At 39.5% G+C, this 19490-nt stretch overlaps 1 protein-coding gene across 2 annotated transcripts in view; it reads left to right on the forward strand.

Moving 5' to 3' along the window:
* Window positions 1-18596, forward strand: part of LOC100786931 (dual specificity protein kinase YAK1 homolog) — a 33400-nt gene extending 14804 nt beyond the window's left edge. The window contains exons 11-19 of one of the 2 annotated variants that reach the window (XM_041017812.1): window positions 43-157; window positions 299-381; window positions 497-571; window positions 12662-12736; window positions 13000-13796; window positions 16023-16178; window positions 16584-16876; window positions 18241-18340; window positions 18533-18596. In XM_041017812.1, the coding sequence (XP_040873746.1) occupies window positions 43-157; window positions 299-381; window positions 497-571; window positions 12662-12736; window positions 13000-13796; window positions 16023-16178; window positions 16584-16876; window positions 18241-18317 (1671 nt within the window). In that variant the 3' untranslated portion in view covers window positions 18318-18340; window positions 18533-18596. The other variant, XM_006585806.4, reaches the window with a different exon arrangement.
* The last annotated feature ends 894 nt before the right edge of the window (window positions 18597-19490 follow it).

Below are 19490 nucleotides of genomic sequence, written 5' to 3' on the forward strand. Positions count from 1 at the left end.
GAATATTGCATTTTTATTATCATATCTCTGGTTCCTGTTCAGAGAGAATTGAAGAAGCCATCAATTGGAAAAGAGTATTTTAATCATATGAACCTTGAAGCAATTGTTACAAATTATCCCTACAGAAAAAACCTACCTAAAGAAGATATTCTCAAAGGTTAGCTTCCCAAGAATGCTGGAAATTTCTGCTCAACTTGATTTTGCTTTTTTTTTTTTTTTTCTGTGCATGTGTGCATGTTTTATTTCACTTATTCAACTTGATTGAACTAATGAATGCTATATATTGAACTTGTAATAGAAAGTCAAATACGACTGGCTCTTATTGATTTTTTGAAAGGACTTGTTGAATTCGATCCTGCAAAACGCTGGTCACCCTTTCAGGTAATTGACTTTGTCTTATTGCCCACATTGGCCCATCTTTCAAACTAAATTTGACTTGGTTTAATGCAAAATTTAAGCTGTAAGTACTTAAAATGGTAGTTTGGGTTTCTTGCAGGCTTCAAAACACCCTTTTGTAACTGGGGAACCTTTTACACACCCTTACAAGCCTCCTCCTGAGACTCCTCATATGGTAAGTAACTCTCAATTTTAAAGCATATATATTTTTATGTTTGGGTTAAACTGTTATTGACAGTCCTTTTAATTATTCTTTGAATGCTTCACTACTCATGCAAAAATAATACTATTTGGGTACCTTGTTTTAGATGTTTAGTTAATTAATGATTCATATGACAAATGTATCATGGAGATTAAACTAGAGAAGATAACTCTGAATTCTGAAATGATTTAGATTTACTAAGGATGCATGGCAAGGGCTGTAGTTGAACATATGCCTTCTTATAGCGATAAATGCAATATGGAAATTAAAATTGTGTAATTAGGATTCATGTGGATGCGTATTTGGTGAGCTCCCATCTCTAATTCATCCAGAAAACCCTGCTTCCCTTTTGTTTATTTTGGAACAAGCTAAAAGACATCGAAATAGGTTGAAATGGACTATTTTAGTCAATTTCCATTTTCTTTACGGCAGAACAACTTTGTTTTGGCTGGCATAAGTCATAAGCGAGGCCTTTCTAAGGGGGAGCTAGGAGGCCACAAGGGTAGAGTGATGTTCAAGAGCTTGTTGGATCAGACTCATCAGAGCATGTTTCTGCTTTTGCCTCTGATTCTGCAATTTTCATTCCACTATCTCTCTGTCCCCACTAGATTCTTCTCCAGGGGAATATGTGCTATTTTGCAAGTATCATACTATTAGCTATCTGTACTATCAAACATGGTTATTAGTATCACATGATTCGTGATACGATTGGTGCGATACGATGTAATTCTTCAGCTTGGCAATACAAATTGTGGGTTTATAGTTTTTGTGCCTGAATCACACGAGTCGTGTGAATCGCAAACGAGTTGGTGAATTGCATCTTGCATGCAAATTGTGCGATTCTTACACAACGGGTCATGACGCCTTGCAGTCCAAATGCCATCGCGTCACACTTCGCTATCACAGCTATATCGGCGATTTTTGAAGCCAGAATTGTGAAAAATGACCGTCGGAGCAAGCAAATCGCACTGCAGATCTACAGCTTCGTATGCTAGCTGCTAGTGGCTCAAGAAGATAGATGACCCACAAACCTCAACCTAAACGACAATGTTCTGTGTTTTTTTTATGTAGGAAACTTTTGTATTTTAGTTCCAAGACAAGCACCATCAAGTTTAGCCTTTGGGCCATCAGTTATCTATTGAACACTTTTATTCTTTTATTCTATTGGACCCTTTTATTCATACAAGACTTTCTAGTCTCAACATGCCACCCCTGCTTCTATGTCTCCGATGAGTTTTCCGGTGAAACCACCATCATCAGGATCGGAATCTTCCAATGTATCTATCCCCAAAGTTACAGCCTCGACCTCCCATTCAGACTCCCACACACTGATTTTTGCCATGCCAAACAGCTTCTGCACTAGACACTTTCCGGTGTGTCCAGCCGTCGTTCTGGCAGCACTTTCAGCCCGGTGGTCACCCCTACCAGTCATTCCTACCCTTGAAATGTCACATCCATCCGAGCCCATTTGTGGGTACTTCCTTTGTAAATTGGGGTTTCAGTACTTGTTTGGTTTGTGTTTTGTCACTGTTTGCCTTTGTTTTCTTGTTCGACAATGCTTTCCATTGCCCTATCTTTGTCCCATATGCTAGTTTAAATAATTTTAGGCCCTGTTTGGGGTAGTTTTTAGTTGAGTTTCGAAATTTTTAAAAATAACCAGTTTTTAGTTTTAGTTTAATAGTTTCAAAAAAAAAAATTAAACTAATTTTTAAAATATGATTAGTTTCAAAATAAACTCATTTTGAAAGTCCCATATTGTATTAAAATTAGTTTAAGAGTGCTTTTGTATGGTGGTGACAACAATGGTGTTGGTGATGTCAACCATGGTAGTCAAAATCGAGATTTTATTCAAGATCGGAAAGGGGAGTATGGATTGTAAATCGGGGGATCGTAACACGGATCGTAAGATCCTACAAAATTTATGAAATTTCATGTATATGCACATATAATCAGAATATGACACTTGAAAGACATAATTAAACATCATAAGCAAAAAAGAGATGAGAGTGAGTGCTGAAACTGAAAAAGAAAAGAGGGAATTGGGACATTGAGTGAAAGAGAACATGAGTATTAGGAATAAGATCAACAACTTATATTGTTTCTTGTTAATTGCATTCATTTGTAATTAAGAGAGTCATTTTTGTGGAGTATAAGAGAGAATCAGTGATTTAGTTGGGTGGTAAATGGGGCAATGTAATTTTTGTTTTAGGGTTTTTTGGGGCATGGTAAATTTTCAGTCAAAGGAAAAAGGGGCGCAGTTAGTTAAGGGGAAAAGGGGGCGGTTAATTTTTACAACAAAGAGAAGGAGAAAGGTGTGGACTAGGGTTTTTTGGGCCGCGGGTTATTATACCAGTTCACAAACCCAACCTGCAAAAAGTCAAACACCAACTCGCACAAAAGCATCGTGCCCCATTGAGCAGCGATCTTCAACGGTGATCCTAGATGATCTGTGAAATTGCGATTCTCACCACACGGAGACTCGGAGATGGCGAAGAAGATTGTAAACTCATATGATGATGTTATGCATCAGATTACGATTTTGACTACCATGATGTCAACAGTAGCGGTGACGAAGAGATACCAATGATGGTCGTGTTGGTAGTGGCGGTGGTGGTGGCGGCGGCGGCAGCGATGCCAATGGTGGTGGCAGTGACAAAGGTGGTATTAGTGGTGGTAGTAGCAATGTCGGTGTCGATGGTGGTCGATGGTGGTGGTGGCAACAAGTGTTGGCGGTGCGGTGTTGGTGGTGGTTGTGGTGACAGTGATAGAGGTGGTATTGTTGGTAGTAGTGGTGGTGGTGGTGCCAGTGACGATGGTGCATGGTGGCAATGACAATGGTGGTCATGGCAGTGGCAACTAGTAATGATGCTGACAACAATGGTAGAGTCGGTGATGGTGTTGGTGGTGTGGTGGTGGCAGCAAAATGTGTCATTGTCAAATGTGGGAAATGTGTGTATGTTTTTTTAAACTAAATCAAATTCACAAAAAAAAATTTCTTGGTTTTGAAAATGAGTGTAAAAGTGTTTCGAAAATGATTTAAAAACCATTTAAGCTTCATTTTTGCCTAACACGTTTTGTTTTGAAAATTGCATTTGAAAACTGAAAACTAATAATAGTGATTTATAGGCACATAATCTTTGATTTAGAGGATATAGAATATTTCTCAGTGACTTCTCTCACTTTATGATGATTTCGTCTCTTGAATAATTGAGTCTCCACACTTTGTTTGAAGCTTCCAAATCTTGGTATTAAGAAGAGCGGAACTTGCTTTGGATTTACTTAAGCTGGTGGGTATTCTAGCTCTCTCTTCCTAGCAATATTCCTTGATTTCACCAAGATCCCTGAGTTGTCTTCAAAATATTGGTTTGAAGCTTCCAAATGATGGTTTTAAGAAAGTTGGAACTTGCTTTTCTTAGTCTGATGAATAGCTGTCTCTTTCTAGCAATATTATCCCCAACTTCACCAACATCCTTGAGTTGTCCTTCAAACATTTTTTTGCTGGAACTCCATTTCTGTTATGTTTTTTATTTATTATTGGGAATAAATTTTCTTGTTTTTTTTTTTTTTTTTTTTTGATCAGCAAAATATGATATGTATATAAATATAAGAGTACCAGGGGTACTATAATTACAAAGTTTTAGAGAAATCCTAGTGGATCCTCATGTCAAGTTACTTTCAGATTGATATGAACCACCCTATATAAAAGAATACATCATCAAAGCCCCATGGCTTGTGAGCCCTCCTAAAATACTGCCCCCACAGCTAGTGAACCCTCCTAATCTGCTGAAAAACATATTGGTAAGTTGGTAGACCAATAGTTGAAGTGCATAGTGAAGTCTTTCTCTGATGCTCGAAGCCAAGACCAAAGTAAAAACAGAGCATCATCCATCAGCTTAGTAGCATTGAATGGTTCGTTCGAGAATAGGATCCTATTTCTGTGTTGCCACATTGACCACGTTAAGGCTACCCACCAGCACTTCCACCTATTGTTTCTTTTCCCACCATTCATACCATTTTGGTGCTGCAGAAAATGGTACCTAGGGATTATGGGGAATGCCCCAACTATTCCAGTCCACGCTAAGGATTCCCACCATAAGGCTAGAGATTTGGTGCAATTGAAAAAGAGATGGGCTGCATCCTCCTGCTGAATTCTGCAAAACGGGCATGTGCTGTCATTTATCTCTATTTGCCTCCTTCTCAAATTAGACTTAGTCGGCAATCGATCTTTGATGAGTCTCCAAGCAAAAATTGCAGCTTTGGATGGGATTTTTAATTTCCAAAGGTTCTGCAGTGCTTCATCCGGATTTGCTCCCACTGATCTTTCTTGTAACATGTTATATGCACTCCTTGTAGAGTAGCAACCATTAGGCTCTGCTTCCCACTTCCAACAATCTGCTATATGTCGCTGGATTGTAATCTGAGAAATTTCTTCCAAAAAACCTGCAGCAGATGCGATTTCATTATCGAACAAAGACCTTCTCCATGAGAGGTTCCATTCCCATGAGGAGTCATTGAAACTTCCCACCTGCTGAATGAGTTTATGCTGCTGAAGGGATATCCTATACAGCCTTGGGTATTTCATCTTTAGAGCCTCTCCGTGTCCAGCCCATGAGTCCTCCCAGAATTTGATTTTGTCCCCGCATCCCACCCTCCAAGTAGTGCCCTCTTGGAGGATAGAATTCATCTGTTGGTCATGTGTAACCTCCATTAAGTCTTTCCACCAACCTGACTCATTATTCCTTCTACTGCCTTCCACCAATGATCTCCATCCACCATACTTGGAGTCCAGTATCTTGGACCATAACCTGTTACTTTGCTAAAGCATCTCCCATCTCCATTTTCCAAGTAGTGCCTTGTTGAAAGCCCTTATATCTTTTATACCGAGGCCCCCTCTATCCTTTGGAAGGCAAACTGTTTTCCAGTTCACCCATGGTATTTTTCGCTGCTCCGAGCCACCTCCCCATAAGAAATTACGCTGGATTCGGATCAGTTTCTCTGCTACCTTTGCGGGCAACCTGAAAAAAGAGAGAAAATAGATGGGGATGGAGGATAATGTGGAATGAATGAGGGTCACTCTCCCCCCAAAAGATAAGTGCCTTTGTTTCCATCTTGCTATTTTGCTCTCACACTTCCTAATAACCGGATCCCACAGCTGACCACGCCTTGGGTTTGCCCCAACGGGAATGCCCAAATATGTGAACGGTAGCGACAAAATCCTGCAGTTCAAGAATTCAGCAGCTTCTCTAACCCACTGATCGGATTTGCCCACTGCACCAAAGTAGCTCTTTGCAAAATTTATCTTAAGACCAGAAACTAATTCAAATCCCCTTAATATTGTCTTTATAACCTTGACATTTTGCATGGTAGGCTCCCCAAAAAATACAGTATCGTCGGCGTATTGAAGTATGCTAACAGGTATGCTGTCTTTGCCAACCAAGAATTCAGAGAAGAGCTTTTCATTTACTGCTTTTCTCATAATACCAGTTAGACCTTCCGCGACGATGTTGAAAAGCAAAGGTGCTAAAGGGTCTCCCTGCCTCAGACCTCTGTAAGGAATAAATTCTGCAGTGGGGCTCCCATTTACAAGTACCGATACCGAGGCAGATTTGAGGCACGCTTGGATCCAGCAAATCCATTTCTTGCAGAACCCCATTCTGGACATCATATAGCTTAGAAAATCCCAGGATAACACGTCATAAGCTCTCTCAAAATCCACTTTGAACATCAAACATGGCTTTTGCCCCTTTTTTGCTTCCTCCAACACATCATTTGCAATGATAACACTATGTAGCAGCTGTCTGCCATCTATGAAGGCAGATTGTCTCTCATCAATGATGGTTGGCAAGACTTTCTTCAACCTACTTGATAAGAGCTTGGCCACAATCTTGTATGTGCATCCGATAAGCAAAATAGGTCTGAAGTCATTGAGTGTTTGGGGATCAGGAACCTTAGGAAGTAAGGTGATGAAGGATGCATTGCTTCCCTTAGGGAAAATCCCACTTGCATGGAATTCATGAAGGAAGCGAATAATGTCAGTCTTTAGCAGCGGCCAAAATTGCTTAATAAACTTAAAATTTAGGCCATCGGGGCCTGGACTTTTCTCACTTCCGCAATCCCAAACTGCCCTCCTTATTTCCTCCTCGTAAAAATTACCCACCAACATCTGATTTTGCTGCTGGCCAATGTTACAGAAGGATATCCCATTCAGCTGTGGCCTGCACTGCATAGGTTCTGAAAATCTCTGCTGGAAAAACCTGTGCACCTCTTCTTTCACTTTTAATGGTTCATCAACCCATGAGCCGTCAATGAGCACCCCATTCACAGCGTTGTATCTGCGGTTAGAATTGAGCATCAAGTGGAAATAACGGGAGTTGCAATCTCCTTCTTTGATCCACTTAGACCTTGCTTTTTGCCTCATTAATGACTCGTGTGATTTGGCTGCTTCCCATAGCTGCTGCTGAATCATTTTCCTTTTCAGGTTTTCTTGAGTGGATAATACCCTATCAGCAGTTTCGGATTCCAGTTTGCACAACTCCTCTTGTAGAATTTGAACCTTCTTGTATGTGTCTCCGAACTTCTCCTTGTTCCATGTCTTCAGCCTCTCTTTAAGACTTTTAAACTTCTCTTTTAAGACGAAACCACCCCACCCCCTTATATGTGTCTGAGACCAGCATTCATTTACTGTCTGCACGAAGGACTTATCCTTGAGCCAACAGTCCAGGATTCGGAATGGTTTGGGACCCCAATCCACGTTTTTGGAACTGAATAGAACAGGGCAGTGATCAGAAAAGTCCCTGTCCAGAGTAAATTGTGTGCTAGTTGGCCATTTTGTGAACCATTCAGTAGAAATAAAAGCTCTGTCCAACTTGCTTTTTGCGGTTCCGTTCGGCCTATACCACGGATATTTTCTTCCCGCACATGGTGGCTCCTCAACTTCCATATCCCCCAACCAGTCATTGAATTCTGTAATAAGTCTATCATCCGTCCCTTGCTGAGATACTCCCACTCTCTCAGATGGACTTCTAATGCTGTTGAAGTCACCCACTAGGCACCATAATCCATTTGGGTTCAGACTTTTGTGCAGTTTAAGAGATTCCCAGAGTTCCCTCTTATTCTGAATTTCGCATGGGGCATACAGATTAATTATGTGGACTCTTTGGGCTTCATTGATCCATACTCCATCCAACAAGATGAACCCCCTTCCTGATATCTTACTTTCCAATTTGAATCTTTTGTCATTCCATACACATAATAAACCACCTGCTGTATTTTCTGCAGGAAGCGCTTCCCAACACACATCGTCATCTCCCCAAAGGATTTGACACGTTTTTTTGTCAACTTGCTCCCTTTTCGTCTCCTGGAGACAGAGAAGGTCTACTTTATGCTTCCTCACCAGCCTCCGGATAGCGCTCCATTTGACTCCCCTCCCCAGCCCTCGTACATTGTAAGAGAGAATATTCATGAGGCCCCTAACCTATTACCCAACTTCTCTGCCTCTTTCAAATCTCTATCCTCCATATCGCTAAAACTTTTGATAAAACTGTGGTGATCCATGTCGCAGGTAATCCCCAGCTGCTTCGCCATGTTCCAGTGGTCCTCTGCCTCCATAAGAAACACTGTGGAGTCCACGTTGTCAGTTGGTAGAGCGTCTTTGACCATATGATCTGGAGGGGCGTCGAGATTTTCGCACAGGGGTTGAGGAGGGCGTATGTTAGTCTCATGATAATTGTCAAAAGCTACTTTGGGCTGTTGTTGAATATTGGTGTCATTGTCTCCAGCCTTTAGCTTCACAATTTCGCTATTGTGGGCCTTTTTCTTTCTGCACCATCTCCCTCTGGAGTACACCTTCCAACCCAGGGGGGATTCAGCCTTCAATTCAGTGGTGAATTTGTAGGGGTGGGGTGTATTTTCTGCGTTAGTGCTATCCGGCAGGCCCATTTCTGTGAGCCCATTGTTAGCGTCACAAGATGCAGGGGGGGGAGTAGTGTTGGTAATTTCTATCAGCTGAAGGGGCTCGGGATTTTTAATTAATTCTTTTCTTGGGCTAGAAACGAAGGTTACGGCTTTTGTTGGTGGGGTGTTATTATTAGGGCCCGAAATAACAGGCCCATCTCCAACCACTCTATTAAAATTGTCCCCGTTACTATCTTCGGAACATTGAGCATGTCTACGGGTGCCATCAGTGATTGTGTTGTCGCCTTCCTGAGCTGCCAGCTGTGGGTCACTGCAGTCTCCACCTTGATACTGGAGTTGGTACCTTGCATGGTCTACGATGCCAGAAAGCTGGGGTTCATGTGTCGTGGGCTGCTCCACCATATCCCCTTGACCCGTCTCATTCCCTGCACTGGTATATGCCACTTTGTCGCAAACATCCTCTGACCCCAGGATTGGGAAATCATCTGTCACCTTCCTTTTTTGAGCCTCCACGCCTGCCTCATCTGAAAAGCTGATCTTGGGTAATATCCTCGTACCTCGGTTAATACCCGCGGGTCCAACATCAGTGATCGGACCTTTGGGTAATGTTGCGCCGGTTAGAGGTGTCCTTGCGGAGGTGTTTCCCCCACCAGAACTGCCGCCGTCAATCCCTGCCGGTGTGATGACGGTGTCCGAACCACTAGCGGGGTTCGGAATGAGCCAGTCGTCGTCGCCGTCAAAAGACGAGATTTCCTCCGATGAGCCGGGGCTGCTGCGGCTGTGACATGCACATTTTCTGATATCGTTCGACGTCTCTTCGACGATATGTACCTGGTGTGTTTCGCCGCCGATATTAAGGTTCACCAGGTGCTGGATGGTAGGCTTCCATGGGGTCCTGATTAGTACTCTCGCCCGATCCAACCTTCGGCGCTCCTCCGCATCATCATCAACGTCCACCAAGTCACCTATCGCGGATACGATCTTGCGGATGTTTTCGATATCCCAAGCTACTATTGGGATTCCCCAACACCTGGCCCAAATTAACCTGCAGCCCGTTCTAATGTTTGAGTTCCATTTCTCCATTGAATAGAACGGCGTCGTCCCGAACTGATTTTCTTCCTTGACCAATTCTGCTGCCCTACTATCAGTGAGCCTGAGGAGTAGGGTCATATCGTCCCCGAGATACTTGGGCACGACGTCTGTACCCAGTTCCCAGGAAATGTCTTCCTCTAGTGTAAGGAAGCTCGAAATGTCCTTCAAACGACCCACCCACGCGTCAGAATACCACTGTTTGGGTCCCGCCAGTAAGTCGATATGTGCAGAAGACTGCGACCATGCTTGTTTGGGGCTTACACTCACCACGTTTCGCCTCTGCACAGCGTTACGCGGGTCACTTAGGAGAACCTTCGCATACGACGGCGTTGGTACCCTTTGCTGAGGGTGTGGATGGTGGGTTGTTAACGTTGCACCGTTGCCTACCATCCTCTGAGGATAGAGTCCTGTGTTGCTCCGTGTTTGTCCCCCTGTTTGTCTCACATATTTGGGAACGTTAACGTACAACTTCAAACCTCCTACAACGATTTTATCAAGCTGACTTTCTAATCGTCGTACGTCAAAGACCCCCCTGAACCTCACAAATCCGAATCTCCTCCCCATTTTGTTTCTTTGTTTGGAGATAAAGATCTCCCTTACGTCCCCCCATCTTTTGAAATGAGCCCATAGGTCCCTCTCCGTTACACTTTCCGAGAACCTCGTGAAATAAAATGTTGAGATGTCTGATCTCTCCCTCCAATTGGCTTTTGCATGGTGGAGTTGTTGTTTCTCAGGCATGTTGCCGGCGTAGCATTGCCGGGGATCCGGCCTAACCCTTTCGTGCCTCCTCTCATTTCTGGACCTAACCTTTACCCACTGGTTATCACTCTCACTCTCGCTCACTCTCACATCATCTCTCTCCTTCTCTCTCTCTCTCATCTCTCACTTTCGCCCAATCTCTTTATTTTTTGGGAATAAATTTTCTTGTAACAAGTTGATTGCTTCGTAAGCTTCAGCTTGAGGGGGATTGTTGAAAATCATAATTAATATTCTGATTCTAGTATTAATTACAGTTTATAGGGATATTATCTTTGATTTGGAGGAAACAGAATATTCTCTATTTATGTATAATTAATGTAATTATCCTATATAAGCACGCCTGCTGTGTAATCCAACATACGGTTTTCACACAAGTTTCCCTCAGTTTTTTCCTATTTTACATTATTAATAAATAAAGAATATTATATTCTGGTTCTCCACAATAACTATGATGATCAAAATTTATAAAAAGATATTTGTGATCTTAAGAAACAAATTGTTTTTGCCTATATCATAATCAGTTTTGGCTAACTGTAACGGTAAAAGCATCATTGCTAGAACTCAAAACAAGTATTGACTCTATACAATAGCTTACAGTTCAAATTTCAAAGGCATCATTACTAAATTACTATCTTATGCTAATTGTATCATACTATCATTCTCCTCTCTTCCGTTATCATCTTCAGAAAAAACACAACTTCTAAGTTTGGTTCATTAAGAGACAACTCAGCCAATTCGACAAGTCCAGCACCATCATCAAGTGGATCATGCATATCCACGAATGTCCCATAGTATTGTCTCTCCTTTTTTATACAATTATACCCCTCATCTTTTCTAGACAAAAGTTGAAGGTTGGACTGCATATAAACCATTATTCAGCCCTTTTTGGATCTGTTTTGTTTCCCTTCAAAGAATGAACAAATGAGTATGAACTCCAATTCCTCTCACAGCATGAGGAAGAACATGGCTGCCCAAAATTTTTTAAGGCAAGCTTTTCAAATACTATTGAAATACATATTGGGAAGTATCCAATTCGTTGCAGTGTTGATTGAAGCCCGATTCTCAAAAGTATTTTATTGACCCTTCATTTCATAAAGTAATCTTTCTACCCAGATCATTTCATCAAGGTGGAATGTCGACATTAATGATGTCAGATGCCCATTTTGCAGAAGTCATGATGAGGACGAGGCTCATTTATCCTTTACCTGTGCTAAAATCTTGCCGCTATGGTGGGAATTGCGATCTTGGGTAAATGTAGTGGGTGCTTTCTCGAAAAATCCAAAACAGCATTTCCTTCAACACTCATACTGCAATCTTGGCTCAGCGGTGGCAGACTTGATGGATTGCTTTGACATGGTGTATTTGGCATCATAGGAATAGGATTGTCTTCCAAAATGAAAGTTTCAACAGTCATAAAGTGATGGAGGATGCTCTATTTTATTGTTGGACCTGGCTTAAACATTTGGAGAAAGGATTTGACATCCTGTTTCATTCTTGGTCCAGTAACATTAGGATAGTTTTTTGTTTCTGGGGGGAGATAGCTTATAGAATCTTATTACGACTGGTTGGGTACGTAGCGGTTAGCCAGATCTTTGGTTTCCTAATTCATGTTGGTTAGCATGTATTAGGTCACCATAGTTCTGCACCTTGCAAATGCTAGGATGTATGTACAACAGTACCGATTGTACTGATTTTTAATATTCTATATAATATATATATATATATACAAAAATAAATAAAAACATATGCAATGTGTCAGTGTTTGGAGTTCAGCTTCAGCACTGCTGCAAGCTATGACCAATTGCTTCTTGTTTCTTCAAGTTACCAGATTTTCCCATATATAAGTACAACAGCAAGAAGTGAATGTGAGCAGTTATTGATGCTGCTTAATCCTCATTTGAATTAATGGTTGTATCTTGTGTTCAAATTGTGTATCATTATGTCTAGGTTCAGTATTTAGGTTCAATGTATCATGTAAATATAGTTTGTAGGGAAATTGAATCTATATTCTATGAAAATATTGAGTTTGTGATGTAGATAAAACAGTTTTCAGCATATGCTTTTCTTTATTTCAACACCTTTTTTCTTTCAAATAGTGTTTGATTAATGTTTCACAAAGTTCATTCATTTAGTTTTGTTCTCTTCATGTTATTTTTTGCTATATTCCCATCACTTAATCGGTCTACTTTATTTGGATGTTGCTGTTGTATCTTGCAGTTAGTTATTTGATCAGATCAATACATAAATTCCAATATCTTCATCATTTAAAGTTCATCTTATTTATCGGTGACTTTACAGCCAGTAGTTCAAAATATCAAGGTGGATAATCATCCAGGAGGAGGACACTGGTTTGCTGCTGGTCTATCACCTAATGTGAGCCTGCTACTACCTTAAATATTACTGCCTTTATCTTCTCAAGTAGTGAATATTACTATCTTTGCCTTCTCAAGTAATGAAGTTGGATACATTTATGATAACTTTCTTAAATTATGAAGGACATGGAAATAATGTTAAAAAGTTTCCAAAGAGAAAATAATCTTGTACACTAGAGAGCACGGGGCCTCATCTCAAACTGGATTTAAAAAGAAGAGCTCTCCTCTATTTTGTTCCTACTTGACTGTATTTTGTTCCTGCAGGTTCCAGGAAAAAGCAGAGCTTCCCTCTATAGCAGTCCACATTTTCAGATGGTTCAACATCCGCCTGCTAATAGTTATGGCAGTGTAGGAAGTCATGGGAGCTATAATGATAGTGTTGGGCTTGGAAGCAGCTATGGAAGTTATGGAGAGAGCAGTAACATGTTTGCTTACTATTCACCTATTGGTCCATCTGTTATGAACATGCACAATCAGGGAAGTATGTCAATGCTTGGGAATAGTCCAGATGCTAGGAGGAGAGTTAAGTACCAACCTGGGAATGGGCTGGGCATAAGTCCGGCAGCGGGAAATTTTGCTCCCCTGCCCCTTGGTGCCAGCCCATCTCAATTTACTCCACCAAGTTCCTATAGTCAGGTTTCAGTCGGTTCTCCAGGACACTACGGACCCACATCTCCTGCAAGAGGAACTTCTCATGGATCACCTTTAGGCAAGACAGCTGCAGCTAGCCAGTTTAATAGAAGAAAAAATTGGGGACATTCCGGAAGTCCTCAAACTCTAGAAGCATTTTCTTCACATTGGCAAGGTCAATATCTTGACAGCACAAGCCATACTGAGGGAACATCACAAGCTCTTGGCAGTTCACCATCATATCTACAGTCAAATAGTAATCCTGGAAACTGGAAGCAGCGAGGAAGTGGAGGATTATCTGCTAATCAGAACATTTCATCCTTGATGAAGCCCAGTGCTAGTATGAACTCACAATCAACAGAATTGGTTTATGACAATGCGGAGACAGGCATTTCTTTGCCTGATCCTGGTGATTGGGACCCTAATTATAGGTACACAATTGGCTCCTAAACAACTTATTTATCGTTGACTATTTTTTAATTAAAAATGATATATTGGATGCCTGTTGTGTGTTTCATGTAACATAATTTTTTATAAATATGACTATCATGCCTGCATGTTGAAGATTTTATTTGTTTATAACATGCAAAAAATTAAAGAGAGGGTCAGCAATTAACATTTTTTCATTTTGAGATACAATGGGGCCTGGGCCCAAAGCAAGGAGCATTTAACAAAGGAGGTTTATATGAACAATTAGTGGGAGTGAAGAGAATAAAGAGGAACCTGGATTAGGGGAGAGGGCATGAAAAACTCTACTACTAATAATGTCACACTCCTTCCAGGTCAAGGGAAGCCTCTGACAGATCATGATAGAAGCAGGCATCTTGTCAATATACTCAACTACCATGTATTAGAGTATATTTTTTACTATTTTTCTTTATTTTATACTTTGTACTGTATTGGAGTGTTAAAGGAGCTGCAGTTATTCAACTGCAGTGATAATCAGTTATTAGTAACTGCCTAACTAACCTAACCAACCTGAGTACTAACTAACTATCATAAGTCACTGTGAGACTGCAGTTGAATAACTGCAGCTCCTTTAACACTCCAATCTACAGCAGTAATTAGTAGGATATTTTACTATTCTGTTTCTCCTCTAACTCAACTTAGAGTTAGTTAGAGCTTAGAGCCTCTAACCTGTCTCATATAAATACTCCTTTTAATCTCTCTTCAGTTTTGATTGAATTCATTTGTTACAGAATACAATTCTCTTTTTCTTTGAATCTAATTTGCTATCAAGAGCAGGGTTCGAACCCTAGATCTCATCCATGACTTCCATTTGCGGTTTCGATCATTCTTCTTCCCCTCCTCCACCTTGTCATGCAGAACCAGTTTCATCTTTTCCTCCGACTGCTGGGATTATGTTCTCTCACACCATATTGGAAAAAATGGACACCAAGAACTATCGTCTGTGGGGTCAGAAGGTTGAACTTGATATCAAGGGGCATTGTCTCCACCATTATCTTGTGAATCTGAGAATAGCTCCAAAATTTTATAAGGGGAAGGGAGAAGATAGAGTTATAGAATCAGATTTAGGGTTCACAGAGAGAGAGAGAGAACAGAGAAGAAATTTCAAGAAAAAAGGATAAAATGAATTCTCACTTAAGTATATAGGTGTACAGATATTTATAGACTGCTGAGGACTGACTGTTGTCTCAGCAGTCAGTTACACAGTTACAACTAACTATTGAAACCCAACAGATTATCTAGCATTAGCATATGATATCCCTAATAGAGGGGAGGGAAGATGTGCAAGAATGAAGGTATGCCTTTCGAATACCCTATCTGGCCTATTTTCTGTTTCAGTTCTCCATTTTCCCACCTTAGTCCTCTAAAATGTACCTACACATTGATATCAGTATCCACAGAAGAGTAATACAGTATAGGATATTCGAAAGGCACAATTTTGGTGTTTGAATGAGGTTAGATGATAATATAGTCTTTCTGTTCTAAAGGATACTCTTGACTGAAATAAGAGAAACTATATTATGAAGATCGAATAAGGAATTAATTCTCTGATATTTTTTGCAGAGACATTTTTATAATATTAAACAAGATTGAGTATTTGGTCTAAGTTTGACAGTATCGAGAAATAAGGATGTAATTCATGTGAGCAACATTTATTCATGCATCATAACCCAAATAAATTGACCTAATGTGTAATTAGTATTAGGTACTGGTGCTTTTTAAGTTTTATATGAAATAAGGAATGGAGAGGAGATCAAGATAAGATGGCTTGAACCAGAGAGATGTTCTTTAGAAAAAAAAAACAAAATACTAACAGAATATATAAAACAAGAGATTAAAGAAGGAAATAAAAATGCAAGGGGTCTAACTCATTTGGTTGAGACGGGTGTGTGAGTTGTTATAAATCCCCCGAAACATTCTTCAATTTCCACAGACAAAAAAAAACGATGGAAATAAAACTGAATACACAGGTGAAAAGATAATAGTGTTGTCCTAGATAGAATTGCATGAAACTTGAATCTGTCTGGAGAAATTCTACCAATTTCTGCCAATGATGGTCATGAAGCAGACTTGGTTATGATATCGAATCTTCTAGTAGTCATTCCCTGAAGTTAATTACTAATTTAACAATACATATAATGATGAATTGAGGATTAATGTTCTCATCGATAATTTTATTCTCATGCCAGTGATGAATTACTTCTTCAAGAGGATGGTTCAGATGAAAGCAGTTTGACAACTGAGTTTGGCAGAAGTATGAATCTTGGTGCTACTGAAACATGGGCTGGATTTGGAAGGTTCAACCATGTTTCGAGCACAAACACTCCTCCAATAATCATGCAAAGGTGGGTTGTTTACTGTTAATTTTTTTGTCATTTTGCTGTACTTTTTCCATGGTTGTTGTGGTTTGTGTTTTCCTTGGCTGCAGATTAAAATATGTAGATAAGTTGCACTGCCTTTAACTATGCTTTTAAAATAGGAAAAAAATTATTTCCCTGTATCAGCATAACAAAACTTGTGATGTCTTTCATTTTTTAAACACAATTATTTGGGTAAACTCGAATGGTTTTAAAATTATGGGAAAATCGATATTATTGTCATTTATGTGGTTTGTATTTGTTTTAACTTAATGAAGAAACACAAATCCTTGGAATATTTCCTTTCCCTTATAATCTGCTTTCCAGTTAAAATCTGAATATCCTTGTTTTACCATCATTGATCCTTTTTCTACTGCATTACCTTGTTCTCAGACTGAATGGACCAAGTCAAGCATTCACTAATGTTGAGATGGGTAGCCTTCCAATGCATGATCTTCAAGCAACATATGTACCCTCTATGTCTAAGCATTTTCATCTCATGCCTCATATTTTACAAAATTCTCCAAGTCGTTTTGGATACCAATCTGTTCAAAGATTCACACATGGTAGACCCCCCCATGGTGCTGAGTGGAATCAAATTAAGATTCAGGCTCCTTCTTCTGGTTTTAGCAGTGTGGACCCTCGTTCTCCCCGGAATAACTCATTCACCAACAGTATGACATGGGGTATATAATACTTGCTCAATTTTACTGTCCTTTTTTGTATGTTATTTGGATTATTACTATAGTAAAAATTGAATTGTATTTCTCATTTATGGAACCAATACTATGAGGGTAAATAAATAGAGATATAAGAATCACATGATTCTGTTTGATTGCAACAATCATTCACGCTCCCCCTCAATTTGGGTGATAGATACTATCATCCCAAGATTGGATCTAATATCTTATGTGCATCTTGGAAGAGCTCTAGTTAGGATGTCTGCTGATTGGTTGCATGATGACACATGGGTAACACTTACAAGGCCATGGTCAATCTTCTCCTTAATTAAGTGTCAGTCAATTTCCACATGTTCTGTTCTATCACAGTGAACCAGACTCTTAGCCATACTTATTGCTGCCGAATTTGTCACAAAGTATATTCATTGTATAGTTGGTGGGAATTCTGAGTTCTTGTAACATTCTTTTCAGCCAAATTCCTTCACCATGAGTTATAGCTCTTAGTTTGTTTGGCTTCTACTCTACTCTTGGCCACCATGGATTCCTTCTTACTTCTCCAAGTAACCATGTTCCCCACACAAAAGGGCAATATATAGTAGTAGATTTTCTCGGATGCACAACCTGCCCAATCTGAGTCTGTAAATACTTAAATGCCTTTGTTTGAGTTTCTTTCAAAGAAAAGACCCCTGTCAGTGCACCTTTAAGGTATTATAGGATCCTATTCACAACTTTTCATGAGTATCTGTGGGGTTTGACAAATGGCGACTTGCCATACTTATGGCAGGCGTAGATTAATTTTCTGGTTTTATCAGCTGGAGACCTTTCATCTGCAAAGTCGTTCTGTTATATTTGTTCTATGGGATTTTTGGCGTCCTTGCACCAAAGCATCTCAGTATCTTGAATTAGGTCCAGGGTGTAGTTCCTTTGAGACAAAGATTTCATCCTTTGTTCGAGCTACTACCATCCCAAGGAAGTACTTGAGCAGTCCCAAGTCTTTAACTTAAAATTCTTTAGCCCAAAACTGCTTCAAGCCCCCAAGTTGATTATGGTCATCTCTTGTGATTATGTCAGATCAACAATCCCCTTCTGTTTTCAGCTTTTATTGATTTTTTTTATCAACAACAACTGTAATCACTTGGTTCAGGATTTAATCACACTTAAAACTCCTCACTCCTCCCCTAGAGTGTATTCGGTGGGGATCGAACCCATGTCCTAACCCCCCAAACTCAGTGTGTTGCCAACTAGCTATACCCATTGAGTTCTGCTTTTATCTAATGGAATGAACATCATTTTTACAATTCTTTTTTTATAAAAAAATAGCCTAATATGATGCATCTATATCAATCTAACTTGGCTGGTACATATTGTAGGGCGAAGAATGAATCCTCCTGTCTCAAGCATGCCTCCAACATCCGGCACAAGAAAAGATTATGCAAGGATAGACTAGCAGGGCCCAATCTAATGGTTCAGGTTGTTTTTCATTTTTATTTTGTGGGGGTGGGGGTAATGACAAGATTAATCTTTGTAGATGGGGAGGAAGGGGGAAAGGGAAAAAAAAAAAGGCCAGTACCCTATATGGTTCGTTAGCAAACCCTTGTATATCTTTGATCAGTTATTGTGCTTGCGCTTAAAATTAATTTGTGGTTATTGTTTGCATGCCAGTGATCATTTATTGGGGTATTGGTATTTGGTAATTCAAAGGCATACTATATATGCGCTTCGCTCATGTACCTTCTGGAAGGCTTGTGCTTAAAGAAATCCTATGAGTTGGTCGCGTGCCAAAAAATTATTCAGTCGTTGCCTTTTTATAGTAGCGTAGCTATTTGAGTTCTTATAGGCTTCTAAAGTTTTCTTCCTTTAATATATATATAAAAAAAGTTCTTACTAAATTTGAAGTTTGAACTATTTAGTAAATTCCATTTAGTTGTACATAAATTTTGTGGGTTGTCTTGCTAAATTCTTCACGTTTGAATATTGTTATATTTGAATTGGTCCTTAGATAAGAAAGCGCTTAATCCTTTGCTCATCGAGCAATCTTGCTTCTCACACGTGATTTAATCCAATGGATGCATTAACAGAGAATCTGAGATGGTTTGCTCAAAGCAACAAATAGCGCTTCTTGCCTCATAAATTTATCAAGTCAACATAAGAAAACCAAGGTAGTAGTAATCTTAATGCAAGCATACAAGGAAAATCAATTATAATGCAATCCCTCTTAAGTTCGATTTAGCCTAAAATTTTAATTCAATCATAAGAAATGGATAGAAAGGTTTGTGTAACGTCTTGAATCTCCTTTATCTTCCTTTTGAATACTGACTTCAAAGATTAAACTCTACAGCTTTATCTTCATTATTATTTTGAGTTTCTATTTACACTCTTACTTCTCTTTGTTCTTCTCAAGGGCCGTGTCAAGAAATATTGGAACATAACAAAAAAATTATAAAAAAAAAAAAGACAATAAAATATTATTTATTAATTTTTATATTAATCTACTAATTTTTTTATCTGAAAAAAAAAAAACTAACAATGTTTTATAATCAAGTAATTATAATATTTCACAATCAATGGATAAAATAGTTAATGTATTCAATATAAATTATAAATATAAAATATAAAATAA

This window comes from Glycine max, chromosome 8, assembly GCF_000004515.6.
Source record: "Glycine max cultivar Williams 82 chromosome 8, Glycine_max_v4.0, whole genome shotgun sequence".
In the NCBI taxonomy this organism is placed as follows: Eukaryota; Viridiplantae; Streptophyta; class Magnoliopsida; order Fabales; family Fabaceae; genus Glycine; species Glycine max.